General features: G+C 51.5%; 1 protein-coding gene across 1 annotated transcript in view; it reads right to left on the bottom strand.

The window, feature by feature from the left end:
- The window catches only part of LOC135533805 (glucagon receptor-like), a 28,877-nt gene extending 1,394 nt beyond the window's left edge, over positions 1–27,483 (bottom strand). Inside the window, exons 1-8 of the mRNA XM_064961030.1 lie at positions 27,055–27,483; positions 16,547–16,643; positions 15,995–16,102; positions 15,711–15,805; positions 13,392–13,498; positions 6,126–6,294; positions 5,011–5,170; positions 3,479–3,539 (exon numbers count right to left, since the gene is read on the bottom strand). Coding sequence (XP_064817102.1) covers positions 3,479–3,539; positions 5,011–5,170; positions 6,126–6,294; positions 13,392–13,498; positions 15,711–15,805; positions 15,995–16,102; positions 16,547–16,643; positions 27,055–27,108 — 851 coding nt within the window. The 5' untranslated portion in view covers positions 27,109–27,483. The remainder of the gene's footprint in view (positions 1–3,478; positions 3,540–5,010; positions 5,171–6,125; positions 6,295–13,391; positions 13,499–15,710; positions 15,806–15,994; positions 16,103–16,546; positions 16,644–27,054) is intronic.
- Positions 27,484–27,500: the final 17 nt, after the last annotated feature.

Consider the following 27,500-nt stretch of genomic DNA (forward strand, 5'->3'; position numbering starts at 1 on the left):
AACTGGTTTGAACTAGAGGTTCTATCACCAGTAAGACTAGTTAGAACTGGTTTGAACCAGTAGTACTACTGAGAACTAGTTTGAACCAGTAGTGCTAGTCAGAACTGGTTTGAACTAGAGGTTATATTTATTTTATTTTACCTTTATTTAACTAGGCAAATCAGTTAAGAACAAATTCTTATTTTCAATGACGGCCTAGGAACAGTGGGTTAACTGCCTGTTCAGGGGCAGAACGACAGATTTGTACCTTGTCAGCTCGGGGGTTGAAACTTGCAACCTTCCGGTTACTAGTCCAACTCTCTAACCACTAGGCTACCCTGCCGCCTAGTAGGACTAGTTAGAACTGGTTTGAACCAGTAGTACTACTGAGAACTGGTTTGAACTAGAGGTTATATCACCTGTACTACTAGTCAGAAGTGGTTTGAACCAGTAGTACTACTCAGAACTGGTTTGAACCAGTAGTACTACTCAGAACTTGTTTGAACCAGTAGTACTAGTCAGAACTGGTTTGAACGAGAGGTTTTATCACCAGTAGGACTAGTTAGAACTGGTTTGAACCAGTAGTACTAGTCAGAACTGGTTTGAACTAGAGGTTCTATCACCAGTGGGACTAGTCAGAACTGGTTTGAACCAGTAGTACTACTCAGAACTGGTTTGAACCAGTAGTACTACTCAGAACTGGTTTGAACCAGTAGTGCTACTCAGAACCGGTTTCAACCAGTAGTACTACTCAGAACTGGTTTGAACCAGTAGTGCTACTCAGAACTGGTTTCAACCAGTAGTCCTACTCAGAACTGGTTTTTACTAGAGGTTCTATCACCAGTAGTACTAGTCAGAACTGGTTTCAACCAGCAGTACTAGTCAGGACTGGTTTGAACCAGTAGTACTACTCAGAACTGGTTTGAACCAGTAGTGCAACTCAGAACTGGTTTGAACCAGTAGTACTAGTCAGGACTGGTTTGAACCAGTAGTACTAGTCAGGACTGGTTTGAACCAGTAGTACTAGTCAGAACTGGTTTGAACTAGAGGTTATATCACCTGTAGTACTAGTCAGGACTTGTTTGAACCAGTAGTACTACTGAGAGCTGGTTTGAACTAGAGGTTCTATCACCTGTAGTACTAGTCAGGACTTGTTTGAACCAGTAGTACTACTGAGAACTGGTTTGAACTAGAGGTTATATCACCAGTAGTACTAGTCAGGACTGGTTTGAACCAGTAGTACTAGTCAGAACTGGTTTGAACCAGTAGTACTAGTCAGAACTGGTTTGAACCAGTAGTACTAGTCAGGACTGCTTTGAACCAGTAGTACTACTCAGAACTGGTTTGAACCAGTAGTGCTACTCAGAACTGGTTTCAACCAGTAGTACTAGTCAGAACTGGTTTGAACTAGAGGTTCTATCACCAGTAGGACTAGTCAGAACTGGTTTGAACCAGTAGTACTACTCAGAACTGGTTTGAACCAGTAGTGCTAGTCAGAACTGGTTTCAACCAGTAGTACTAGTCAGGACTGGTTTGAACCAGTAGTACTAGTCAGAACTGGTTTGAACCAGTAGTACTAGTCAGAACTGGTTTGAACCAGTAGTACTAGTCAGGACTGGTTTGAACCAGTAGTACTAGTCAGAACGTGTTTGAACCAGTAGTACTAGTCAGAACTGGTTTGAACGAGAGGTTCTATCACCAGTAGGACTAGTTAGAACTGGTTTGAACCAGTAGTACTAGTCAGAACTGGTTTGAACTAGAGGTTCTATCAACAGTAGGACTAGTCAGAACTGGTTTGAACCAGTAGTACTACTCAGAACTGGTTTGAACCAGTAGTGCTACTCAGAACTGGTTTCAACCAGTAGTACTACTCAGAACTGGTTTGAACCAGTAGTGCTACTCAGAACTGGTTTGAACCAGTAGTATTACTCAGAACTGGTTTTTACTAGAGGTTCTATCACCAGTAGTACTAGTCAGAACTGGTTTCAACCAGCAGTACTAGTCAGGACTGGTTTGAACCAGTAGTACTACTCAGAACTGGTTTGAACCAGTAGTGCTACTCAGGACTGGTTTGAACCAGTAGTACTACTCAGGACTGGTTTGAACCAGTAGTACTACTCAGGACTGGTTTGAACCAGTAGTACTAGTCAGGACTGGTTTGAACCAGTAGTACTAGTCAGGACTGGTTTGAACTAGAGGTTATATCACCTGTAGTACTAGTCAGAACTGGTTTTTACTAGAGGTTCTATCACCTGTAGTACTAGTCAGGACTTGTTTGAACCAGTAGTAATACTGAGAACTGGTTTGAACCAGTCGTACTACTGAGAACTGGTTTGAACTAGAGGTTATATCACCTGTAGTACTAGTTAGGACTTGTTTGAACCAGTAGTACTACTGAGAACTGGTTTGAACTAGAGGTTCTATCACCTGTAGTACTAGTCAGGACTTGTTTGAACCAGTAGTACTACTGAGAACTGGTTTGAACTAGAGGTTCTATCACCTGTAGTACTAGTCAGGACTTGTTTGAACCAGTAGTACTAGTCAGAACTGGTTTGAACCAGTAGTACTAGTCAGAACTGGTTTGAACCAGTAGTACTAGTCAGGACTGGTTTGAACCAGTAGTACTAGTCAGAACTGGTTTGAACCAGTAGTACTAGTCAGAACTGGTTTGAACCAGTAGTACTAGTCAGAACTGGTTTGAACCAGTAGTACTAGTCAGGACTGGTTTGAACCAGTAGTACTAGTCAGAACTAGTTTGAACCAGTAGTGCTACTCAGAACTTGTTTGAACCAGTAGTACTACTCAGACCTGGTTTCAACCAGTAGTACTAGTCAGGACTGGTTTGAACGAGAAGTTATTTTGTTTATTTGTATCACAATTTCTCTCCTTTCTCCTGTCATACACATTGGGTCAGGGACACATTGGGTCAGGGGACACATTGGGTCAGGGGACACATTGGGTCAGGGACACATTGGGTCAGGGACACATTGGGTCAGGGGACACATTGGGTCAGGGAAACATAGGTGAGGGAGAGAGAGAGTGTCACATGTGTGAAGGCACTCGTACACCGGGAGGGCACTCACTCACTAATGCAGGCACTCACTCACACATGCAGGCACTCACTCACACATGCAGGCACTCATTCACTCATGCAGGCACTCACTCACTAATGCAGGCACTCACTCACTCATGCAGGCACTCACTCATGCAGGCACTCACTCACTCATGCAGGCACTCACTCACTCATGCAGGCACTCACTCACTCATGCAGGCACTCACTCACTCACGCAGGCACTCACTCACTCACGCAGGCACTCACTCACTAATGCAGGCACTCACTCACTAATGCAGGCACTCACTCACGCATGCAGGCACTCACACACTCATGCAGGCACTCACACACTCATGCAGGCACTCACTCACTAATGCAGGCACTCACTCACGCCAGCAGGCACTCACACACTCATGCAGGCACTCACACACTCATGCAGGCACTTACTCCTCATTTTCATACAGGTATTTCACCATCACCCAGGGCACCAGGAAGATCAGAGGGGCACCTGCAGAGAGAATCACATTAAACACACCAAGAACTCATAGACTATCTAACCCTGAGACTGACTATCTCTATAATATCTCTACTACCTAACCCTAAGGGTGACTATCTCTATAATATCTCTACTACCTAACCCTGAGACTGACTATGTCTATAATATCTCTACTACCTAACCCTGAGACTGACTATCTCTATAATATCTCTACTACCTAACCCTGAGACTGACTATCTCTATAATATCTCTACTACCTAACCCTGAGACTGACTATCTCTATAATATCTCTACTATCTAACCCTGAGGGTGACTATCTCTATAATATCTCTACTACCTAACCCTGAGGGTGACTATCTCTATAATATCTCTACTACCTAACCCTGAGACTGACTATCTCTATAATATCTCTACTAACTAAATAACCCTGAGGGTGACTATATCTCTAATATCTCTACTACCTAACCCTGAGACTGATTATCTCTATAATATCTCTACTACCTAACCCTGAGACTGACTATCTCTATAATATCTCTACTACCTAACCCTGAGGGTGACTATATCTATAATATCTCTACTACCTAACCCTGAGACTGACTATCTCTATAATATCTCTACTACCTAACCCTGAGACTGACTATCTCTATAATATCTCTACTACCTAACCCTGAGGGTGACTATATCTATAATATCTCTACTACCTAACCCTGAGACTGACTATCTCTATAATATCTCTACTACCTAACCCTGAGACTGACTATCTCTATAATATCTCTACTACCTAACCCTGAGACTGACTATCTCTATAATATCTCTACTACCTAACCCTGAGACTGATTATCTCTATAATATCTCTACTACCCAACCCTGAGGGTGACTATATCTATAATATCTCTACTACCTAACCCTGAGACTGACTATCTCTATAATATCTCTACTACCTAACCCTGAGACTGACTATCTCTATAATATCTCTACTACCTAACCCTGAGACTGACTATCTCTATAATATCTCTACTACCTAACCCTGAGGGTGACTATATCTATAATATCTCTACTACCTAACCATGAGACTGACTATCTCTATAATATCTCTACTACCTAACCCTGAGGGTGACTATATCTATAATATCTCTACTACCTAACCCTGAGGGTGACTATATCTATAATATCTCTACTACCTAACCCTGAGGGTGACTATCTCTATAATATCTCTACTACCTAACCATGAGACTGACTATCTCTATAATATCTCTACTACCTAACCCTGAGACTGACTATCTCTATAATATCTCTACTACCTAACCCTGAGGGTGACTATATCTATAATAGATCTACTCAGGTGTCTGGTTCCAAATGCTCTGTCTTCTGGTATATAATGGGCTATGCTGCGACAAATACACAACCTCCACCCTCCCCACCCCCTCCCTCTCCTCCCCCTCCCTCTCCTCACCCCCCCCCCCATTCTCCTCCCCCTCCTCACCCCAGCCGATACACAGGTAGATGTTGAAGTAGTTTCTCTCAGTGAACACGGTGATGACCAGCAGGTTGTGGAGGTAGATGCCTTCCACCAGCAGCCAATAGCTGTTAGCCATGATACTGTACTGCATCATCACCACGGCGATACGACACCCCACCGCTGTCTACAGGACACAACACACACACAAAAAAAAACGTTTCAAGATTTAACAAAGCCCGTATAATCCCCCAGTATGGATAAACAATGCTTCAGAGATCAAACCGTTATAATCCTCCAGTATGGATAAACAATGCTTCAGAGATCAAACCCTTATAATCCCGGTCAACTCAAAACACCCACCTTGTTGTTGACTGGACTCTTTACCTCACCCTGGTCAACTCAACTCAACACACCCACCTTGTTGTTGACTGGCCACTTTACCTCACCCTGGTCAACCCAACACACCCACCTTGTTGTTAACCTGACTCTTTACCTCACCCTGGTCAACTCAACTCAACACACCCACCTCGTTGTTGACTGGCCACTTTACCTCACCCTGGTCAACACAACCCAACATACCCACTTCGTTGTTGACTGGACTCTTTACCTCACCCTGGTCAACCCAACACACCCACCTTGTTGTTGACTAGCCACTTTACCTCACCCTGGTCAACTCAACTCAACGCTCCCACCTTGTTGTTGACTAGCCACTTTACCTCACCCTGGTCAACTCAACACTCCCACCTTGTTGTTGACTAGCCACTTTACCTCACCCTGGTCAACTCAACTCAACGCTCCCACCTTGTTGTTGACTGGCCACTTTACCTCACCCTGGTCAACTCAACACAACACTCCCACCTTGTTGTTGACTGGCCACTTTACCTCACCCTGGTCAACTCAACACAACGCTCCCACCTCGTTGTTGACTGGCCACTTTACCTCACCCTGGTCAACTCAACACAACACTCCCACCTCGTTGTTGACTGGCCACTTTACCTCACCCTGGTCAACTCAACACAACACTCCCACCTCGTTGTTGACTGGCCACTTTACCTCACCCTGGTCAACTCAACACTACCACCTCGTTGTTGAACGGCACTACTTTTAACCACGACCCTTTCAGACAAACAACAACACACCTCGTTGTTGACGAGCCACTCCACCTCATAGTCTGTAACATCCTGGTCCTGTCCGATGTTGACGCTGGGAGCCTCCAGCATGGCGTCCTTTATCAGGATGGACAGAGCACGCAGGATGAAGGATGCAAACAGGTTCATGTGGATGTTGTTCCTCATACAGTGGAGCTTCCTGTAAGGGGAGGGGGGGGGGGCAGTGTGCTTCCTGTTAGGGGGAGTGTCAACTACAGCAGAGGTAATATAACAAAGATTAAAGGTTGAAGGAATGGAATTAGAATATGTATATCTCTATGGTTACTGTCAATAGGTGGCCAAACAGTAAGGTCAGTGGTGCTACCTTGCTTCACTGACATGTCCATTCAAATTAAACTGAGAAGTCATGGTGGGTGGCTGAGAGGTCATGGTGGGTGGCTGAGAGGTCATGGTGGGTGGCTGAGAGGTCATGGTGGGTGGCTGAGAGGTCACGGTGGGTGGCTGAGAGGTGAGAGGTCATGGTGGGTGGCTAAGAGGTGAGAGGTCATGTTGGGTGGCTGAGAAGACATGGTGGGTGGCTGAGAGGTGAGAGGTCATGGTGGGTGGCTGAGAGGTGAGAGGTCATGGTGGGTGGCTAAGAGGTGAGAGGTCATGTTGGGTGGCTGCGAAGACATGGTGGGTGGCTGAGAGGTGAGAGGTCATGGTGGGTGGCTGAGAGGTGAGAGGTCATGGTGGGTGGCTGAGAGGACATGGTGGGTGGCTGAGAGGTGAGAGGTCATGGTGGGTGGCTGAGAGGTCATGGTGGGTGGCTGAGAGGTGAGAGGTCATGGTGGGTGGCTGAGAGGACATGGTGGGTGGCTGAGAGGTCACGATGGGTGGCTGAGAGGTGAGAGGTCATGGTAGGTGGCTGAGAGGACATGGTGGGTGGCTGAGAGGTCATGGTGGGTGGCTGAGAGGTCATGGTGGGTGGCTGAGAGGTGAGAGGACATGGTGGGTGGCTGAGAGGACATGGTGGGTGGCTGAGAGGTCATGGTGGGTGGCTGAGAGGTGAGAGGTCATGGTGGGTGGCTGAGAGGACATGGTGGGTGGCTGAGAGGTCATGGTGGGTGGCTGAGAGGACATGGTGGGTGGCTGAGAGGTCATGGTGGGTGGCTGAGAGGACATGGTGGGTGGCTGAGAGGTCATGGTGGGTGTCTGAGAGGTCATGGTGGGTGGCTGAGAGGACATGGTGGGTGGCTGAGAGGACATGGTGGGTGGCTGAGAGGTCAAGGTGGGTGGCTGAGAGGACATGGTGGGTGGCTGAGAGAACATGGTGGGTGGCTGAGAGGTCATGGTGGGTGGCTGAGAGGTCATGGTGGGTGGCTGAGTGGCTGAGAGGTCATGGTGGGTGGCTGAGAGGACATGGTGGGTGGCTGAGAGGTCATGGTGGGTGGCTGAGAGGACATGGTGGGTGGCTGAGAGGTCATGGTGGGTGGCTGAGAGGTCATGGTGGGTGGCTGAGAGGTCATGGTGGGTGGCTTAGAGGACATGGTAGGTGGCTGAGAGGTCATGGTGGGTGGCTGAGAGGTCATGGTGGGTGGCTGAGAGGACATGGTGGGTGGCTGGGTGGCTGAGAGGTCATGGTGGGTGGCTGAGAGGTCATGGTGGGTGGCTGAGAGGACATGGTGGGTGGCTGGGTGGCTGAGAGGTCATGGTGGGTGGCTGGGTGGCTGAGAGGTCATGGTGGGTGGCTGAGAGGTCATGGTGGGTGGCTGAGAGGACATGGTGGGTGGCTGGGTGGCTGAGAGGTCATGGTGGGTGGCTGGGTGGCTGAGAGGTCATGGTGGGTGGCTGAGTGGCTGAGAGGACATGGTGGGTGGCTGAGAGGTCATGGTGGGTGGCTGAGAGGTCATGGTGGGTGGCTGAGAGGTGAGAGGACATGGTGGGTGGCTGAGAGGACATGGTGGGTGGCTGAGAGGTCATGGTGGGTGGCTGAGAGGTGAGAGGTCATGGTGGGTGGCTGAGAGGACATGGTGGGTGGCTGAGAGGTCATGGTGGGTGGCTGAGAGGTCATGGTGGGTGGCTGAGAGGACATGGTGGGTGGCTGGGTGGCTGAGAGGTCATGGTGGGTGGCTGAGAGGTCATGGTGGGTGGCTGAGAGGACATGGTGGGTGGCTGGGTGGCTGAGAGGTCATGGTGGGTGGCTGGGTGGCTGAGAGGTCATGGTGGGTGGCTGAGTGGCTGAGAGGACATGGTGGGTGGCTGAGAGGTCATGGTGGGTGGCTGAGAGGTCATGGTGGGTGGCTGAGAGGACATGGTGGGTGGCTGAGAGGTCATGGTGGGTGGCTGAGAGGACATGGTGGGTGGCTGAGAGGTCATGGTGGGTGGCTGAGAGGACATGGTGGGTGGCTGAGAGGACATGGTGGGTGGCTGAGAGGTCATGGTGGGTGTCTGAGAGGTCATGGTGGGTGGCTGAGAGGACATGGTGGGTGGCTGAGAGGACATGGTGGGTGGCTGTGAGGTCAAGGTGGGTGGCTGAGAGGACATGGTGGGTGGCTGAGAGAACATGGTGGGTGGCTGAGAGGTCATGGTGGGTGGCTGAGAGGTCATGGTGGGTGGCTGAGTGGCTGAGAGGTCATGGTGGGTGGCTGAGAGGACATGGTGGGTGGCTGAGAGGTCATGGTGGGTGGCTGAGAGGACATGGTGGGTGGCTGAGAGGTCATGGTGGGTGGCTGAGAGGTCATGGTGGGTGGCTGAGAGGTCATGGTGGGTGGCTTAGAGGACATGGTAGGTGGCTGAGAGGTCATGGTGGGTGGCTGAGAGGTCATGGTGGGTGGCTGAGAGGACATGGTGGGTGGCTGGGTGGCTGAGAGGTCATGGTGGGTGGCTGAGAGGTCATGGTGGGTGGCTGAGAGGACATGGTGGGTGGCTGGGTGGCTTAGAGGTCATGGTTGGTGGCTGAGAGGTCATGGTGGGTGGCTGAGAGGTCATGGTGGGTGGCTGAGAGGACATGGTGGGTGGCTGAGAGGTCACGGTGGGTGGCTGAGAGGTCATGGTGGGTGGCTGAGAGGTGAGAGGTCATGGTGGGTGGCTGAGAGGTCATGGTGGGTGGCTGAGACGTCATGGTGGGTGGCTGAGTGGCTGAGAGGTCATGGTGGGTGGCTGAGAGGACATGGTGGGTGTCTGGGTGGCTGAGAGGTCATGGTGGGTGGCTGAGAGGTCATGGTGGGTGGCTGAGTGGCTGAGAGGTCATGGTGGGTGGCTGAGAGGTCATGGTGGGTGGCTGAGTGGCTGAGAGGTCATGGTGGGTGGCTGAGAGGTCATGGTGGGTGGCTGAGAGGTCATGGTGGGTGGCTGAGAGGACATGGTGGGTGGCTGGGTTGCTGAGAGGTCATGGTGGGTGGCTGGGTTGCTGAGAGGACATGGTGGGTGGCTGAGAGGTCATGGTGGGTGGCTGAGTGGCTGAGAGGTCATGGTGAGTGGCTGAGAGGTCATGGTGGGTGGCTGAGAGGTCATGGTGGGTGGCTGAGAGGACATGGTGGGTGGCTGAGAGGACATGGTGGGTGGCTGAGAGGACATGGTGGGTGGCTGAGAGGTCAAGGTGGGTGGCTGAGAGGACATGGTGGGTGGCTGAGAGAACATGGTGGGTGGCTGAGAGGTCATGGTGGGTGGCTGAGAGGTCATGGTGGGTGGCTGAGTGGCTGAGAGGTCATGGTGGGTGGCTGAGAGGACATGGTGGGTGGCTGAGAGGTCATGGTGGGTGGCTGAGAGGACATGGTGGGTGGCTGAGAGGTCATGGTGGGTGGCTGAGAGGTCATGGTGGGTGGCTGAGAGGTCATGGTGGGTGGCTGAGAGGACATGGTAGGTGGCTGAGAGGTCATGGTGGGTGGCTGAGAGGTCATGGTGGGTGGCTGAGAGGACATGGTGGGTGGCTGGGTGGCTGAGAGGTCATGGTGGGTGGCTGAGAGGTCATGGTGGGTGGCTGAGAGGACATGGTGGGTGGCTGGGTGGCTGAGAGGTCATGGTGGGTGGCTGGGTGGCTGAGAGGTCATGGTGGGTGGCTGAGTGGCTGAGAGGACATGGTGGGTGGCTGAGAGGTCATGGTGGGTGGCTGAGAGGTCATGGTGGGTGGCTGAGAGGACATGGTGGGTGGCTGAGAGGTCATGGTGGGTGGCTGAGAGGACATGGTGGGTGGCTGAGAGGTCACGGTGGGTGGCTGAGAGGTCATGGTGGGTGGCTGAGAGGTGAGAGGTCATGGTGGGTGGCTGAGAGGTCATGGTGGGTGGCTGAGAGGTCATGGTGGGTGGCTGAGTGGCTGAGAGGTCATGGTGGGTGGCTGAGAGGACATGGTGGGTGGCTGAGTGGCTTAGAGGTCATGGTTGGTGGCTGAGAGGTCATGGTGGGTGGCTGAGAGGTCATGGTGGGTGGCTGAGAGGACATGGTGGGTGGCTGAGAGGTCACGGTGGGTGGCTGAGAGGTCATGGTGGGTGGCTGAGAGGTGAGAGGTCATGGTGGGTGGCTGAGAGGTCATGGTGGGTGGCTGAGAGGTCATGGTGGGTGGCTGAGTGGCTGAGAGGTCATGGTGGGTGGCTGAGAGGACATGGTGGGTGTCTGGGTGGCTGAGAGGTCATGGTGGGTGGCTGAGAGGTCATGGTGGGTGGCTGAGTGGCTGAGAGGTCATGGTGGGTGGCTGAGAGGTCATGGTGGGTGGCTGAGTGGCTGAGAGGTCATGGTGGGTGGCTGAGAGGTCATGGTGGGTGGCTGAGAGGTCATGGTGGGTGGCTGAGAGGACATGGTGGGTGGCTGAGAGGTCATGGTGGGTGGCTGAGAGGACATGGTGGGTGGCTGAGAGGACATGGTGGGTGGCTGAGAGGTCAAGGTGGGTGGCTGAGAGGACATGGTGGGTGGCTGAGAGAACATGGTGGGTGGCTGAGAGGTCATGGTGGGTGGCTGAGAGGTCATGGTGGGTGGCTGAGTGGCTGAGAGGTCATGGTGGGTGGCTGAGAGGACATGGTGGGTGGCTGAGAGGTCATGGTGGGTGGCTGAGAGGACATGGTGGGTGGCTGAGAGGTCATGGTGGGTGGCTGAGAGGTCATGGTGGGTGGCTGAGTGGCTGAGAGGTCATGGTGGGTGGCTGAGAGGACATGGTGGGTGGCTGAGAGGTCATGGTGGGTGGCTGAGAGGACATGGTGGGTGGCTGAGAGGTCATGGTGGGTGGCTGAGAGGTCATGGTGGGTGGCTGAGAGGTCATGGTGGGTGGCTGAGAGGACATGGTAGGTGGCTGAGAGGTCATGGTGGGTGGCTGAGAGGTCATGGTGGGTGGCTGAGAGGACATGGTGGGTGGCTGGGTGGCTGAGAGGTCATGGTGGGTGGCTGAGAGGTCATGGTGGGTGGCTGAGAGGACATGGTGGGTGGCTGGGTGGCTGAGAGGTCATGGTGGGTGGCTGGGTGGCTGAGAGGTCATGGTGAGTGGCTGAGAGGTCATGGTGGGTGGCTGAGAGGTCATGGTGGGTGGCTGAGAGGACATGGTGGGTGGCTGAGAGGACATGGTGGGTGGCTGAGAGGTCAAGGTGGGTGGCTGAGAGGACATGGTGGGTGGCTGAGAGAACATGGTGGGTGGCTGAGAGGTCATGGTGGGTGGCTGAGAGGTCATGGTGGGTGGCTGAGTGGCTGAGAGGTCATGGTGGGTGGCTGAGAGGACATGGTGGGTGGCTGAGAGGTCATGGTGGGTGGCTGAGAGGACATGGTGGGTGGCTGAGAGGTCATGGTGGGTGGCTGAGAGGTCATGGTGGGTGGCTGAGAGGTCATGGTGGGTGGCTGAGAGGACATGGTAGGTGGCTGAGAGGTCATGGTGGGTGGCTGAGAGGTCATGGTGGGTGGCTGAGAGGACATGGTGGGTGGCTGGGTGGCTGAGAGGTCATGGTGGGTGGCTGAGAGGTCATGGTGGGTGGCTGAGAGGACATGGTGGGTGGCTGGGTGGCTGAGAGGTCATGGTGGGTGGCTGGGTGGCTGAGAGGTCATGGTGGGTGGCTGAGTGGCTGAGAGGACATGGTGGGTGGCTGAGAGGTCATGGTGGGTGGCTGAGAGGTCATGGTGGGTGGCTGAGAGGACATGGTGGGTGGCTGAGAGGTCATGGTGGGTGGCTGAGAGGACATGGTGGGTGGCTGAGAGGTCACGGTGGGTGGCTGAGAGGTCATGGTGGGTGGCTGAGAGGTGAGAGGTCATGGTGGGTGGCTGAGAGGTCATGGTGGGTGGCTGAGAGGTCATGGTGGGTGGCTGAGTGGCTGAGAGGTCATGGTGGGTGGCTGAGAGGACATGGTGGGTGGCTGAGTGGCTTAGAGGTCATGGTTGGTGGCTGAGAGGTCATGGTGGGTGGCTGAGAGGACATGGTGGGTGGCTGAGAGGTCACGGTGGGTGGCTGAGAGGTCATGGTGGGTGGCTGAGAGGTGAGAGGTCATGGTGGGTGGCTGAGAGGTCATGGTGGGTGGCTGAGAGGTCATGGTGGGTGGCTGAGTGGCTGAGAGGTCATGGTGGGTGGCTGAGAGGACATGGTGGGTGTCTGGGTGGCTGAGAGGTCATGGTGGGTGGCTGAGAGGTCATGGTGGGTGGCTGAGTGGCTGAGAGGTCATGGTGGGTGGCTGAGAGGTCATGGTGGGTGGCTGAGTGGCTGAGAGGTCATGGTGGGTGGCTGAGAGGTCATGGTGGGTGGCTGAGAGGTCATGGTGGGTGGCTGAGAGGACATGGTGGGTGGCTGGGTTGCTGAGAGGTCATGGTGGGTGGCTGGGTTGCTGAGAGGACATGGTGGGTGGCTGAGAGGTCATGGTGGGTGGCTGAGAGGTCATGGTGGGTGGCTGAGAGGACATGGTGGGTGGCTGGGTTGCTGAGAGGTCATGGTGGGTGGCTGAGAGGTCATGGTGGGTGGCCGAGAGGTCACGGTGGGTGGCTGAGTGGCTGAGAGGTCATGGTGGATGGCTGAGAGGTCACGGTGTCTGTCTGTCTTTCCTCTTTACGGTCATGAGGTGAAGGTTATCTGATCATGGTGCCAAGCATTAACACAAATCCTACAGGCTGTCTCAGTGTTTGTGTGTGTATCTCTCTCTCTAGGTGTGTCTGTCTCTGTGTGTGTATGAGTGTGCGTTTGTGTTTGTGTGTCTCTCTCTCTGGGTGTGTGTGTGTATGTGTCTCTCTGGGTGTGTGTGTGTGTCTCAGTGTGTGTGTGTGTGTGTATGTGTGTCTCTCTGGGTGTGTGTCTCTGTCTGTGTGTGTATGTGTGTCTCTCTGTGTGTGTGTCTCTCTGTGTGTGTGTGTGTGTGTTACCTGAAAGTGATCAGGATTCCGAGCGCTAACACCAGAGCCCCCAGAGACAGAGAGTAGCCCACGGTGTACATGGTCCGGAACTTCTTGAGGATCTGACCATAGTGAGGCTACACACACACACACACACACACACACACACACACACACACACACACACACACACACACACACACACACACACACACACACACACACACACACACACATACACACAGAAACAATAACACACATTGCATTGGGAAAGTATTCAGAACTTGACTTTTTCCACATTTTGTTACATTACAGCTTTATTTTAAAATGTATTAAATAAAATGTTTTCCTCATCAATCTACACACAATACCCCATAATGACATCACAATACCCCATAATGACATCACAATACCAATGACAAAGCAAAAGCAGGTTTTTAGAATTTCTTGCAAATGTATTAAAGACATACAACAGAAATATGACATTTACATAAGTATTCAGACCCTTTGCTATGACACTCCAAATTGATGTGCATCCTGTTTCCATTGATTGGAGTCCACCTTTGGTAAATTCAATTAATTGGACATGGTTTGGAAAGGCACACACCTGTCTATATAAGGTCCCACAGTTGACAGTGCATGTCAGAGCAAAAACCAAGCCATGAGGTAAAAGGAGATGTCCATGAAGCGCCGAGACAGGATTGTGTCGAGGCACAAATCTGGGGAAGGGTACCAAGAAAATGTCTGCAGCATTGAAGGTCCCCAAGTGCACAGTGGCCTCCATCATTCTTAAATGGAAGAAGTTTGGAACCACCAAGACTCTTCCTAGAGCTGGCTGCCCAGCCTTGGACAGGAGGTGACCAAGAACCCAATGGTACTCTGATAGAGCTCCAGAGTTCCTCTGTGGAGATGGGAGAACCTTCCAGAAGGACAACCATCTCTGCAGCACTCCACCAATCAGGCCTTTATGGTAGAGTGGCCAGATGGAAGCCACTCCTCAGTAAAATGCACATGAAGCCCACTTGGAGTTTGTCAAAAGGCACCTAAAGAACTCTCAGACCGTGAGAAACAAGATTCTCTGGTCTGATGAAACCAAGATTGAACTATTTGGCCTGAATGCCAAGTGTCACATCTAGAGAAAACCTGGTATCATCGCTATGGTGAAGCATGGTGGTGGCAGCATCATGTCTCTAGGACACCTGGCACCATCCCTATGGTGAAGCATGGTGGTGACAGCATCATGTCTGGAGGACACCTGGCACCATCCCTATGGTGAAGCATGGTGGTGGCAGCATCATGTCTGGAGGACACCTGGCACCATCCCTATGGTGAAGCATGGTGGTGGCAGCATCCGCCTGTGGGGATGTTTTTCAGTGGCAAAAAGTCGGACACTCATCAGGATCGAAGGAAAGATGAACGGAACAAAGTACAGAGAGATCCTTGATGAAAACCTGCTCCAGAGCTCTCAGGCCCTCAGACTGGTCGAAGGTTCACCTTCCAACAGGACAACAACCCTAAGAACACAGCCAAGACAACGCAGGAGTGGCTTCGGGATAAGTCTCTGCTCCAGAGCGCTCAGGACCTCAGACTGGGCGAAGGTTCAGCTTCCAACAGGACAACAACCCTAAGAACACAGCCAAGACAACGCAGGAGTGGCTTCGGGACAAGTCTCTGAATGTCTGAGTGTTTTGTTTAATGGGTGTAGCTGTAAGTGTCTGAGTGTTTTGTTTAATGGGTGTAGCTGTAAGTGTACAAGTTTCTGTTTGACTGTTGACTGTGTGGTGAACCTGGGCTATGATAGTGGGTTAGGGTCAGCCAGAGCCCTGATTTGAACCTGATTGAACATCTCTGGAGAAACCTGAAAATAGCTGTGTAGCGACGCTCTCCATCCAACCTGACAGAGCTTGAGAGGATCTGCAGAGAAGAATTGGAGAAACTCCCCAAATACAGGTGTGCCAAGCTTGTAGCGTCATACCTTGTAACATCGTCTTTTCAGTTTGCAGCAGCTAGCGACTGGAACTCAACCTGGACAGTTTTTTTTATCTCAATCTCTTCATTCAAAGACTCGTGGACACTCTTACTGACAGTTATGGGGTACTGTGTGTAGATTGATGGGGGGGGGGGGGAACTATTGAATCCATTTTAGAATAAGGCTGTAATGTCGGAAAATGTGGAAAAATGTCTGAATACCTTCTAAATAGTCTGTACATTTAGCCTACACACCTCAGTACACTCACACGGATGAAAAACACGAATCACTTCTATACACCCTTCCCATCATGTCTCTATGACGATATTTTATCCACAGCATTTCCCGAGCCTCACTCACAAGAGACACATCATTTTCACCTGAGCGGGATCATTAGCATCACACTCGCTCGTGTTCTTCTGGGGAACCCACTGGCCGTCCGCGTCACACTCCCTGTACACCGAACCATGCTGGACTGGAACAGACACACATTACAGGTAGACTGTCATTCACTGACCCAAGCAGACTTGTTACCCTTTCACACTACCTGTCACACTAACCTGACAGAAGTTTCAGATATTTGACGTGAGTATTGAACGTGATATACAAAGCTATTCACCAATCAATTCATCAAATCAACCAACCAATCAGCATCAACCTTCACCTTTGTGGTGCCAGGGCAGGTACCAGGGACAGGACACACTGACAGTAGTGTTGGCGAGTCCATCAGGCCAGCAGGCATACATGTCAAAGGTCCTGTTACACACAACACCTACAGGAAACAGTTACAGAACATCTCTTTATCTGAGGGAACCAATTACTGTTGATCGGAACACATCCTGTCCAATCAGATCTGTGACGGGGAGGGAGTATCTTCCTGGAATGAAGGATAGACATGTTTATTTTTATTTTACCTTCATTTAACCAGGCAAGTCAGTTAAGAACAAATTCTTATTTTCAATGACAGCCTAAGAACAGTGGGTTAACTGCCTGTTCAGGGGCAGAACGACAGAGTTGTACCTTGTCAGCTCGGGGGTTTGAACTTGCAACCTTGCAGTTACTAGTCCAACGCTCTAACCACTAGGCTGTATCTACTGCCACAGCCGACCCTCACCGGGAGAGCAGAACGGAGGACCTTCACCTTTCCCATAATGCACGGTGCTACACAGTGTTTATGGTGTGAGTGTGCGTGCCGGCGTGTGCGCGTGTTTCTCACCAGTGAGTGGCGGTTCTCTGCTGTGATTGCGGCTACACTCCTCCGTGTACATCACCCATCTCTGCATCAACGCCTTTAATGGCTTAGCTGAGGACACCTGGGGGACAGACAGACAGACAGTAAACAGATAGCACGGGACACCTGGGGGACAGACAGACAGTCAGTAAACAGATAACCAGGGACACCTGGGGGACAGACAGACAGTAAACAGATAGCCAGGGACACCTGGGGGACAGATAGACAGTAAATAGATAACCAGGGACACCTGGGGGACAGACAGACAGTAAACAGATAGCCAGGGACACCTGGGGGACAGACAGACAGTAAACAGACAGCAAGAGACACCTGGGGGACAGACAGTCAGCAAACAGATAACCAGGGACACCTGGGGGACAGACAGACAGTATACAGATAACCAGGGACACATAGGGGACAAACATACAGTAAACAGATAGCCAGGGACACCTGGGGGACAGACAGTAAACAGATAACCAGGGACACCTGGGGGACAGACAGACAGTAAACAGATAGCCAGGGACACCTGGGGGACAGACAGACAGTAAACAGATAGCCAGGGACACCTGGGGGACAGACAGACAGTAAACAGATAGCCAGGGACACTTGGGGGACAGACAGTAAACAGATAGCCAGGTACACCTGGGGGACAGACAGACAGTAAACAGATAGCCAGGGACACCTGGGGGACAGACAGACAGTAAACAGATAGCCAGGGCCACATTGGGGACAGACAGACAGTAAACAGATAGCCAGGGACACCTGGGGGACAGACAGACAGACAGTAAACAGATAACCAGGGACACCTGGGGGACAGTCAGACAGACATTCAGTAAACAGATAGGCACAGAGACAGTGAGACAGACAGGCAGAGAGACAGAGACAGACAGGCAGAGAGATGGAGAGACAGACAAGCAGAGAGACAGACAGGCAGAGAGATGGAGAGACAGACAGGCAGAGAGACAGACAGGCATAGAGACAGACAGGCAGAGAGGCAGAGGTACAGACATGCAGAGAGATGGAGAGACAGACAGGCAGAGAGACACAGGCAGAGAGATGGAGAGACAGACAGGCGGAGAGACAGAGAGACATACAGGCAGAGAGACAGATAGGCAGAGAGACAGATAGGCAGATAGACAGACAGGCAGGGAGACAGAGAGACATACAGGCAGGGAGACAGATAGGCAGAGAGACATACAGGCAGAGAGACAGATAGGCAGAGAGATATACAGGCAGAGAGACAGACAGACAGAGAGACATACAGGCAGAGAGACATACAGGCAGGGAGACAGATAGGCAGAGACAGATAGGCAGAGAGACATACAGGCAGAGAGACATACAGGCAGAGAGACAGATAGGCAGAGAGACATACAGGCAGAGAGACAGACAGGGAGAGAGACAGACAGGCAGGGAGACAGATAGGCAGAGAGACATACAGGCAGAGAGACAGATAGGCAGAGAGATGGAGAGACAGACAGGTAGAGAGACAGACAGGCAGAGAGACATACAGGCAGAGAGACAGATAGGCAGAGAGACATACAGGCAGGGAGGCAGAGAGACAGATAGGCAGAGAGACATACAGGCAGAGAGACAGATAGGCAGAGAGACAGATAGGCAGAGAGACAGACAGGCAGAGAGATGGAGAGGCAGACAGGCAGAGAGACATACAGGCAGGGAGACAGACAGGCAGAGAGACAGACAGGCAGAGAGACAAATAGGCAGAGAGATGGAGAGACAGACAGGTAGAGAGACAGACAGGCAGAGAGACATACAGGCAGAGAGACAGATAGGCAGAGAGACATACAGGCAGGGAGGCAGAGAAACAGATAGGCAGAGAGACATACAGGCAGAGAGACAGATAGGCAGAGAGACAGATAGGCAGAGAGACAGACAGGCAGAGAGATGGAGAGACATACAGGCAGAGAGACATACAGGCAGAGAGACAGACAGGCAGAGAGACAGATAGGCAGAGAGACAGATAGGCAGATAGACATACAGGCAGAGAGACAGATAGGCAGAGAGACACCTGGGGGACAGACAGTAAACAGATAACCAGGGACACCTGGGGGACAGACAGACAGTAAACAGATAGCCAGGGACACCTGGGGGACAGACAGACAGTAAACAGATAGCCACGGACACCTGGGGGACAGACAGACAGTAAACAGATAGCCAGGGACACTTGGGGGACAGAAAGTAAACAGATAGCCAGGTACACCTGGGGGACAGACAGACAGTAAACAGATAGCCAGGGACACCTGGGGGACAGACAGACAGTAAACAGATAGCCAGGGCCACATTGGGGACAGACAGACAGTAAACAGATAGCCAGGGACACCTGGGGGACAGACAGACAGACAGTAAACAGATAACCAGGGACACCTGGGGGACAGTCAGACAGACATTCAGTAAACAGATAGGCACAGAGACAGTGAGACAGACAGGCAGAGAGACAGAGACAGACAGGCAGAGAGATGGAGAGACAGACAAGCAGAGAGACAGACAGGCAGAGAGATGGAGAGACAGACAGGCAGAGAGACAGACAGGCATAGAGACAGACAGGCAGAGAGGCAGAGGTACAGACATGCAGAGAGATGGAGAGACAGACAGGCAGAGAGACACAGGCAGAGAGATAGAGAGACAGACAGGCGGAGAGACAGAGAGACATACAGGCAGAGAGACAGATAGGCAGAGAGACAGATAGGCAGATAGACAGACAGGCAGGGAGACAGAGAGACATACAGGCAGGGAGACAGATAGGCAGAGAGACAGATAGGCAGAGAGACAGATAGGCAGAGAGACAGATAGGCAGAGAGATATACAGGCAGAGAGACAGACAGACAGAGAGACAGACAGGCAGAGAGACAGATAGGCAGAGAGACATACAGGCAGAGAGACATACAGGCAGGGAGACAGATAGGCAGAGACAGATAGGCAGAGAGACATACAGGCAGAGAGACATACAGGCAGAGAGACAGATAGGCAGAGAGACATACAGGCAGAGAGACAGACAGGGAGAGAGACATACAGGCAGGGAGACAGATAGGCAGAGAGACATACAGGCAGAGAGACAGATAGGCAGAGAGATGGAGAGACAGACAGGTAGAGAGACAGACAGGCAGAGAGACATACAGGCAGAGAGACAGATAGGCAGAGAGACATACAGGCAGGGAGGCAGAGAGACAGATAGGCAGAGAGACATACAGGCAGAGAGACAGATAGGCAGAGAGACAGATAGGCAGAGAGACAGACAGGCAGAGAGATGGAGAGGCAGACAGGCAGAGAGACATACAGGCAGGGAGACATACAGGCAGAGAGACAGACAGGCAGAGAGACAAATAGGCAGAGAGATGGAGAGACAGACAGGTAGAGAGACAGACAGGCAGAGAGACATACAGGCAGAGAGACAGATAGGCAGAGAGACATACAGGCAGGGAGGCAGAGAAACAGATAGGCAGAGAGACATACAGGCAGAGAGACAGATAGGCAGAGAGACAGATAGGCAGAGAGACAGACAGGCAGAGAGATGGAGAGACATACAGGCAGAGAGACATACAGGCAGAGAGACAGACAGGCAGAGAGACAGATAGGCAGAGAGACAGATAGGCAGATAGACATACAGGCAGAGAGACAGATAGGCAGAGAGACATACAGGTAGGAGACAGACAGGCAGGGAGACATACAGACAGAGAGACATACAGGCAGAGAGACATACAGGCAGAGACAGATAGGCAGATAGACATACAGACAGAGAGACATACAGGCAGAGAGACATACAGGCAGAGAGACAGATAGGCAGAGAGACATACAGGCAGAGAGACAGACAGGGAGAGAGACATACAGGCAGGGAGACAGATAGGCAGAGAGACATACAGGCAGAGAGACAGATAGGCAGAGAGATGGAGAGGCAGACAGGCAGAGAGACATACAGGCAGGGAGACAGACAGGCAGAGAGACAGACAGGCAGAGAGACAGATAGGCAGAGAGATGGAGAGACAGACAGGTAGAGATACAGACAGGCAGAGAGACATACAGGCAGAGAGACAGATAGGCAGAGAGACATACAGGCAGGGAGGCAGAGAAACAGATAGGCAGAGAGACATACAGGCAGAGAGACAGATAGGCAGAGAGACAGATAGGCAGAGAGATGGAGAGACATACAGGCAGAGAGACAGACAGGCATAGAGACAGACAGGCAGAGAGGCAGAGGTACAGACATGCAGAGAGATGGAGAGACAGACAGGCAGAGAGACACAGGCAGAGAGATGGAGAGACAGACAGGCGGAGAGACAGAGAGACATACAGGCAGAGAGACAGATAGGCAGAGAGACAGATAGGCAGATAGACAGACAGGCAGGGAGACAGAGAGACATACAGGCAGGGAGACAGATAGGCAGAGAGACAGATAGGCAGAGAGACAGATAGGCAGAGAGACAGATAGGCAGAGAGATATACAGGCAGAGAGACAGACAGACAGAGAGACAGACAGGCAGAGAGACAGATAGGCAGAGAGACATACAGGCAGAGAGACATACAGGCAGGGAGACAGATAGGCAGAGACAGATAGGCAGAGAGACATACAGGCAGAGAGACATACAGGCAGAGAGACAGATAGGCAGAGAGACATACAGGCAGAGAGACAGACAGGGAGAGAGACATACAGGCAGGGAGACAGATAGGCAGAGAGACATACAGGCAGAGAGACAGATAGGCAGAGAGATGGAGAGACAGACAGGTAGAGAGACAGACAGGCAGAGAGACATACAGGCAGAGAGACAGATAGGCAGAGAGACATACAGGCAGGGAGGCAGAGAGACAGATAGGCAGAGAGACATACAGGCAGAGAGACAGATAGGCAGAGAGACAGATAGGCAGAGAGACAGACAGGCAGAGAGATGGAGAGGCAGACAGGCAGAGAGACATACAGGCAGGGAGACAGACAGGCAGAGAGACAGACAGGCAGAGAGACAAATAGGCAGAGAGATGGAGAGACAGACAGGTAGAGAGACAGACAGGCAGAGAGACATACAGGCAGAGAGACAGATAGGCAGAGAGACATACAGGCAGGGAGGCAGAGAAACAGATAGGCAGAGAGACATACAGGCAGAGAGACAGATAGGCAGAGAGACAGATAGGCAGAGAGACAGACAGGCAGAGAGATGGAGAGACATACAGGCAGAGAGACATACAGGCAGAGAGACAGACAGGCAGAGAGACAGATAGGCAGAGAGACAGATAGGCAGATAGACATACAGGCAGAGAGACAGATAGGCAGAGAGACATACAGGTAGGAGACAGACAGGCAGGGAGACAGATAGGCAGAGACAGATAGGCAGAGAGACATACAGGCAGAGAGACATACAGGCAGAGAGACAGATAGGCAGAGAGACATACAGGCAGAGAGACAGACAGGGAGAGAGACATACAGGCAGGGAGACAGATAGGCAGAGAGACATACAGGCAGAGAGACAGATAGGCAGAGAGATGGAGAGGCAGACAGGCAGAGAGACATACAGGCAGGGAGACAGACAGGCAGAGAGACAGACAGGCAGAGAGACAGATAGGCAGAGAGATGGAGAGACAGACAGGTAGAGATACAGACAGGCAGAGAGACATACAGGCAGAGAGACAGATAGGCAGAGAGACATACAGGCAGGGAGGCAGAGAAACAGATAGGCAGAGAGACATACAGGCAGAGAGACAGATAGGCAGAGAGACAGATAGGCAGAGAGACAGACAGGCAGAGAGATGGAGAGACATACAGGCAGAGAGACATACAGGCAGAGAGACAGACAGGCAGAGAGATAGATAGGCAGAGAGACAGATAGGCAGATAGACATACAGGCAGAGAGACAGATAGGCAGAGAGACATACAGGTAGGAGACAGATAGGCAGGGAGACATACAGACAGAGAGACAGACAGGCACCGAGACATACAGGCAGAGAGATAGATAGGCAGAGAAACATACAGGCAGAGAGACAGATAGGCAGAGAGACAGACAGGCAGAGAGACAGATAGGCAGAGAGACATACAGGCAGAGAGACAGACAGGGAGAGAGACATACAGGCAGGGAGACAGATAGGCAGAAAGACATACAGGCAGAGAGACAGATAGGCAGAGAGATGGAGAGACAGACAGGTAGAGATACAGACAGGCAGAGAGACATACAGGCAGGGAGGCAGAGAAACAGATAGGCAGAGAGACATACAGGCAGAGAGACAGATAGGCAGAGAGACAGATAGGCAGAGAGACAGACAGGCAGAGAGATGGAGAGACATACAGGCAGAGAGACATACAGGCAGAGAGACAGACAGGCAGAGAGATAGATAGGCAGAGAGACAGATAGGCAGATAGACATACAGGCAGAGAGACAGATAGGCAGAGAGACATACAGGTAGGAGACAGATAGGCAGGGAGACATACAGACAGAGAGACAGACAGGCAGCGAGACATACAGGCAGAGAGATAGATAGGCAGAGAAACATACAGGCAGAGAGACAGATAGGCAGAGAGACAGACAGGCAGAGAGACAGATAGGCAGAGAGACATACAGGCAGAGAGACAGACAGGGAGAGAGACATACAGGCAGGGAGACAGATAGGCAGAGAGACATACAGGCAGAGAGACAGATAGGCAGAGAGATGGAGAGACAGACAGGTAGAGAGACAGACAGGCAGAGAGACATACAGGCAGAGAGACAGATAGGCAGAGAGACATACAGGCAGGGAGGCAGAGAGACAGATAGGCAGAGAGACATAGAGGCAGAGAGACAGATAGGCAGAGAGACAGATAGGCAGAGAGACAGACAGGCAGAGAGATGGAGAGACAGACATGCAGAGAGACATACAGGCAGGGAGACAGACAGGCAGAGAGACAGACAGGCAGAGAGACAGACAGGCAGAGAGATGGAGAGACAGACAGGTAGAGAGACAGACAGGCAGAGAGACATACAGGCAGAGAGACAGATAGGCAGAGAGACATACAGGCAGGGAGGCAGAGAGACAGATAGGCAGAGAGACATACAGGCAGAGAGACAGATAGGCAGAGAGACAGATAGGCAGAGAGACAGACGGGCAGAGAGATGGAGAGACATACAGGCAGAGAGACATACAGGCAGAGAGACAGACAGGCAGAGAGACAGATAGGCAGAGAGACAGACAGAGAGACATATAGACAGAGATACAGATAGGCAGAGAGACATACAGGCAGAGAGACAGATAGGCAGAGAGACAGATAGGCAGAGAGACATACAGGCAGAGAGACAGATAGGCAGAGAGACATACAGGCAGAGAGATAGATAGGCAGAGAAACATACAGGCAGAGAGACAGATAGGCAGAGAGACAGACAGGCAGAGAGACAGATAGGCAGAGAGACATACAGGCAGAGAGACATACAGGCAGAGAGACAGATAGGCAGAGAGACATACAGGCAGAGAGACAGATAGGCAGAGAGACAGATAGGCAGAGAGACATACAGGCAGAGAGACATACAGGCAGAGAGACAGATAGGCAGAGAGACATACAGGCAGAGAGACAGGTAGGCAGAGAGACATACAGGCAGAGAGACAGCTAGTCAGAGAGACAGATAGGCAGAGAGACATACAGGCAGAGAGACAGATAGGCAGAGTAACATACAGACAGAGAGACATACAGGCAGGGAGACAGATAGTCAGAGAGACAGACAGGCAGAGAGACAGACAGAGAGACATACAGATAGGCAGAGAGACATACAGATAGGCAGAGAGATGGAGAGACAGATAGGCAGAGAGACATACAGGCAGAGAGACATACAGGTAGGAGACAGATAGGCAGGGAGACATACAGACAGAGAGACAGACAGGCACCGAGACATACAGGCAGAGAGATAGATAGGCAGAGAAACATACAGGCAGAGAGACAGATAGGCAGAGAGACAGACAGGCAGAGAGACAGATAGGCAGAGAGACATACAGGCAGAGAGACAGACAGGGAGAGAGACATACAGGCAGGGAGACAGATAGGCAGAAAGACATACAGGCAGAGAGACAGATAGGCAGAGAGATGGAGAGACAGACAGGTAGAGATACAGACAGGCAGAGAGACATACAGGCAGAGAGACATACAGGCAGGGAGGCAGAGAAACAGATAGGCAGAGAGACATACAGGCAGAGAGACAGATAGGCAGAGAGACAGATAGGCAGAGAGACAGACAGGCAGAGAGATGGAGAGACATACAGGCAGAGAGACATACAGGCAGAGAGACAGACAGGCAGAGAGATAGATAGGCAGAGAGACAGATAGGCAGATAGACATACAGGCAGAGAGACAGATAGGCAGAGAGACATACAGGTAGGAGACAGATAGGCAGAGAGACAGACAGGCAGAGAGACAGATAGGCAGAGAGACATACAGGCAGAGAGACAGACAGGGAGAGAGACAGACAGGCAGAGAGACAGATAGGCAGAGAGACATACAGACAGAGAGACAGACAGGCAGCGAGACATACAGGCAGAGAGATAGATAGGCAGAGAAACATACAGGCAGAGAGACAGATAGGCAGAGAGACAGACAGGCAGAGAGACAGATAGGCAGAGAGACATACAGGCAGAGAGACAGACAGGGAGAGAGACATACAGGCAGGGAGACAGATAGGCAGAGAGACATACAGGCAGAGAGACAGATAGGCAGAGAGATGGAGAGACAGACAGGTAGAGAGACAGACAGGCAGAGAGACATACAGGCAGAGAGACAGATAGGCAGAGAGACATACAGGCAGGGAGGCAGAGAGACAGATAGGCAGAGAGACATAGAGGCAGAGAGACAGATAGGCAGAGAGACAGATAGACAGAGAGACAGACAGGCAGAGAGATGGAGAGACAGACATGCAGAGAGACATACAGGCAGGGAGACAGACAGGCAGAGAGACAGACAGGCAGAGAGACAGACAGGCAGAGAGATGGAGAGACAGACAGGTAGAGAGACAGACAGGCAGAGAGACATACAGGCAGAGAGACAGATAGGCAGAGAGACATACAGGCAGGGAGGCAGAGAGACAGATAGGCAGAGAGACATACAGGCAGAGAGACAGATAGGCAGAGAGACAGATAGGCAGAGAGACAGACGGGCAGAGAGATGGAGAGACATACAGGCAGAGAGACATACAGGCAGAGAGACAGACAGGCAGAGAGACAGATAGGCAGAGAGACAGACAGAGAGACATATAGACAGAGATACAGATAGGCAGAGAGACATACAGGCAGAGAGACAGATAGGCAGAGAGACAGATAGGCAGAGAGACATACAGGCAGAGAGACAGATAGGCAGAGAGACATACAGGCAGAGAGATAGATAGGCAGAGAAACATACAGGCAGAGAGACAGATAGGCAGAGAGACAGACAGGCAGAGAGACAGATAGGCAGAGAGACATACAGGCAGAGAGACATACAGGCAGAGAGACAGATAGGCAGAGAGACATACAGGCAGAGAGACAGATAGGCAGAGAGACAGATAGGCAGAGAGACATACAGGCAGAGAGACATACAGGCAGAGAGACAGATAGGCAGAGAGACATACAGGCAGAGAGACAGGTAGGCAGAGAGACATACAGGCAGAGAGACAGCTAGTCAGAGAGACAGATAGGCAGAGAGACATACAGGCAGAGAGACAGATAGGCAGAGTAACATACAGACAGAGAGACATACAGGCAGGGAGACAGATAGTCAGAGAGACAGACAGGCAGAGAGACAGACAGAGAGACATACAGATAGGCAGAGAGACATACAGATAGGCAGAGAGATGGAGAGACAGATAGGCAGAGAGACATACAGGCAGAGAGACATACAGGCAGAGAGACATACAGGCAGAGAGACAGATAGGCAGAGAGACAGACAGGCAGAGAGACATACAGGCAAAGAGACAGACAGGCAGAGAGACATACAGGCAGAGAGACATACAGGCAGAGAGACAGATAGGCAGAGAGACAGACAGGCAGAGAGACATACAGGCAGAGAGACAGGCAGACAGACAGAAAGTGTTGAGACTACCTCACTGTCTGCCACACAGGGCCCGTTCTCAGAGGGTCATTCTACCATGTAAAAACACTTGTGTCACTCCCCAACACGAAACACCAGTCACTTTACAGGCCTGGGGTGGCTGGCTTCCCATGTCTGAATGTTTCCCTACAGAGGGACTCACTGCTAGGCTGCATTCTGTTGACAGGACAATGAGTGGAATCCTTGGAAGGATCCAACCTGTCAATTAGCTTCAATGAATTCCTCTTCAAAAGCATCCAGGGTGGAGTGTCTGTCTGTCTGGCTGTCTGTCTGTCTGTCTGTCTGTCTGTCTGTCTGTCTGTCTGTCTGTCTGTCTGTTTGTCTCTGTCTGTGTGTGTGTGTGTGTGTGTGTGTGTGTGTGTGTGTGTGTGTGTGTGTGTGTGTGTGTGTGTGTGTGTGTGTGTGTGTGTGTGTGTGTGTGTGTGTGTGTGTGTGTGTGTGTGTGTGTTTCCGGCCTCACTTGGATGCTGGAGAAGACTGTGAGCAGCGTGAGCAGCAGGAAGCCCCGTGACATCCCTTAGTCCTGCTGCCTGGTGGAGGGGCGCTGTGTGAGCGGGGTCAGGGGTCACCTTAACCTCACCTCATAGGAGGGCTTTACCTGGGGACCACTCCACCTGGTGACACACAGAGGGGGAGGAGTCACACTAACACACAGATATGTCTTACTATATTTGTGAGGACATTTTGGGGACCCAACAATTCCCATTCCAAATTCTATTTTCCCCAACCCCTAAGCCTAACCTTAAACCTAACCCCTAAGCCTAACCTTAAACCTAACCCCTAAGCCTAACCTTAAACCTAACCTTAAACCTAACCCTAACCTTAAACCTAACCTTAAACCTAACCCCTAAACCCTAAGCTTAACCTTAAACCTAACCCCTAAGCTTAACCTTAAAACTAACATTA

The sequence above is a fragment of the Oncorhynchus masou genome, unplaced genomic scaffold (genome assembly GCF_036934945.1).
Source record: "Oncorhynchus masou masou isolate Uvic2021 unplaced genomic scaffold, UVic_Omas_1.1 unplaced_scaffold_2672, whole genome shotgun sequence".
NCBI classification, from domain to species: domain Eukaryota; kingdom Metazoa; phylum Chordata; class Actinopteri; order Salmoniformes; family Salmonidae; genus Oncorhynchus; species Oncorhynchus masou.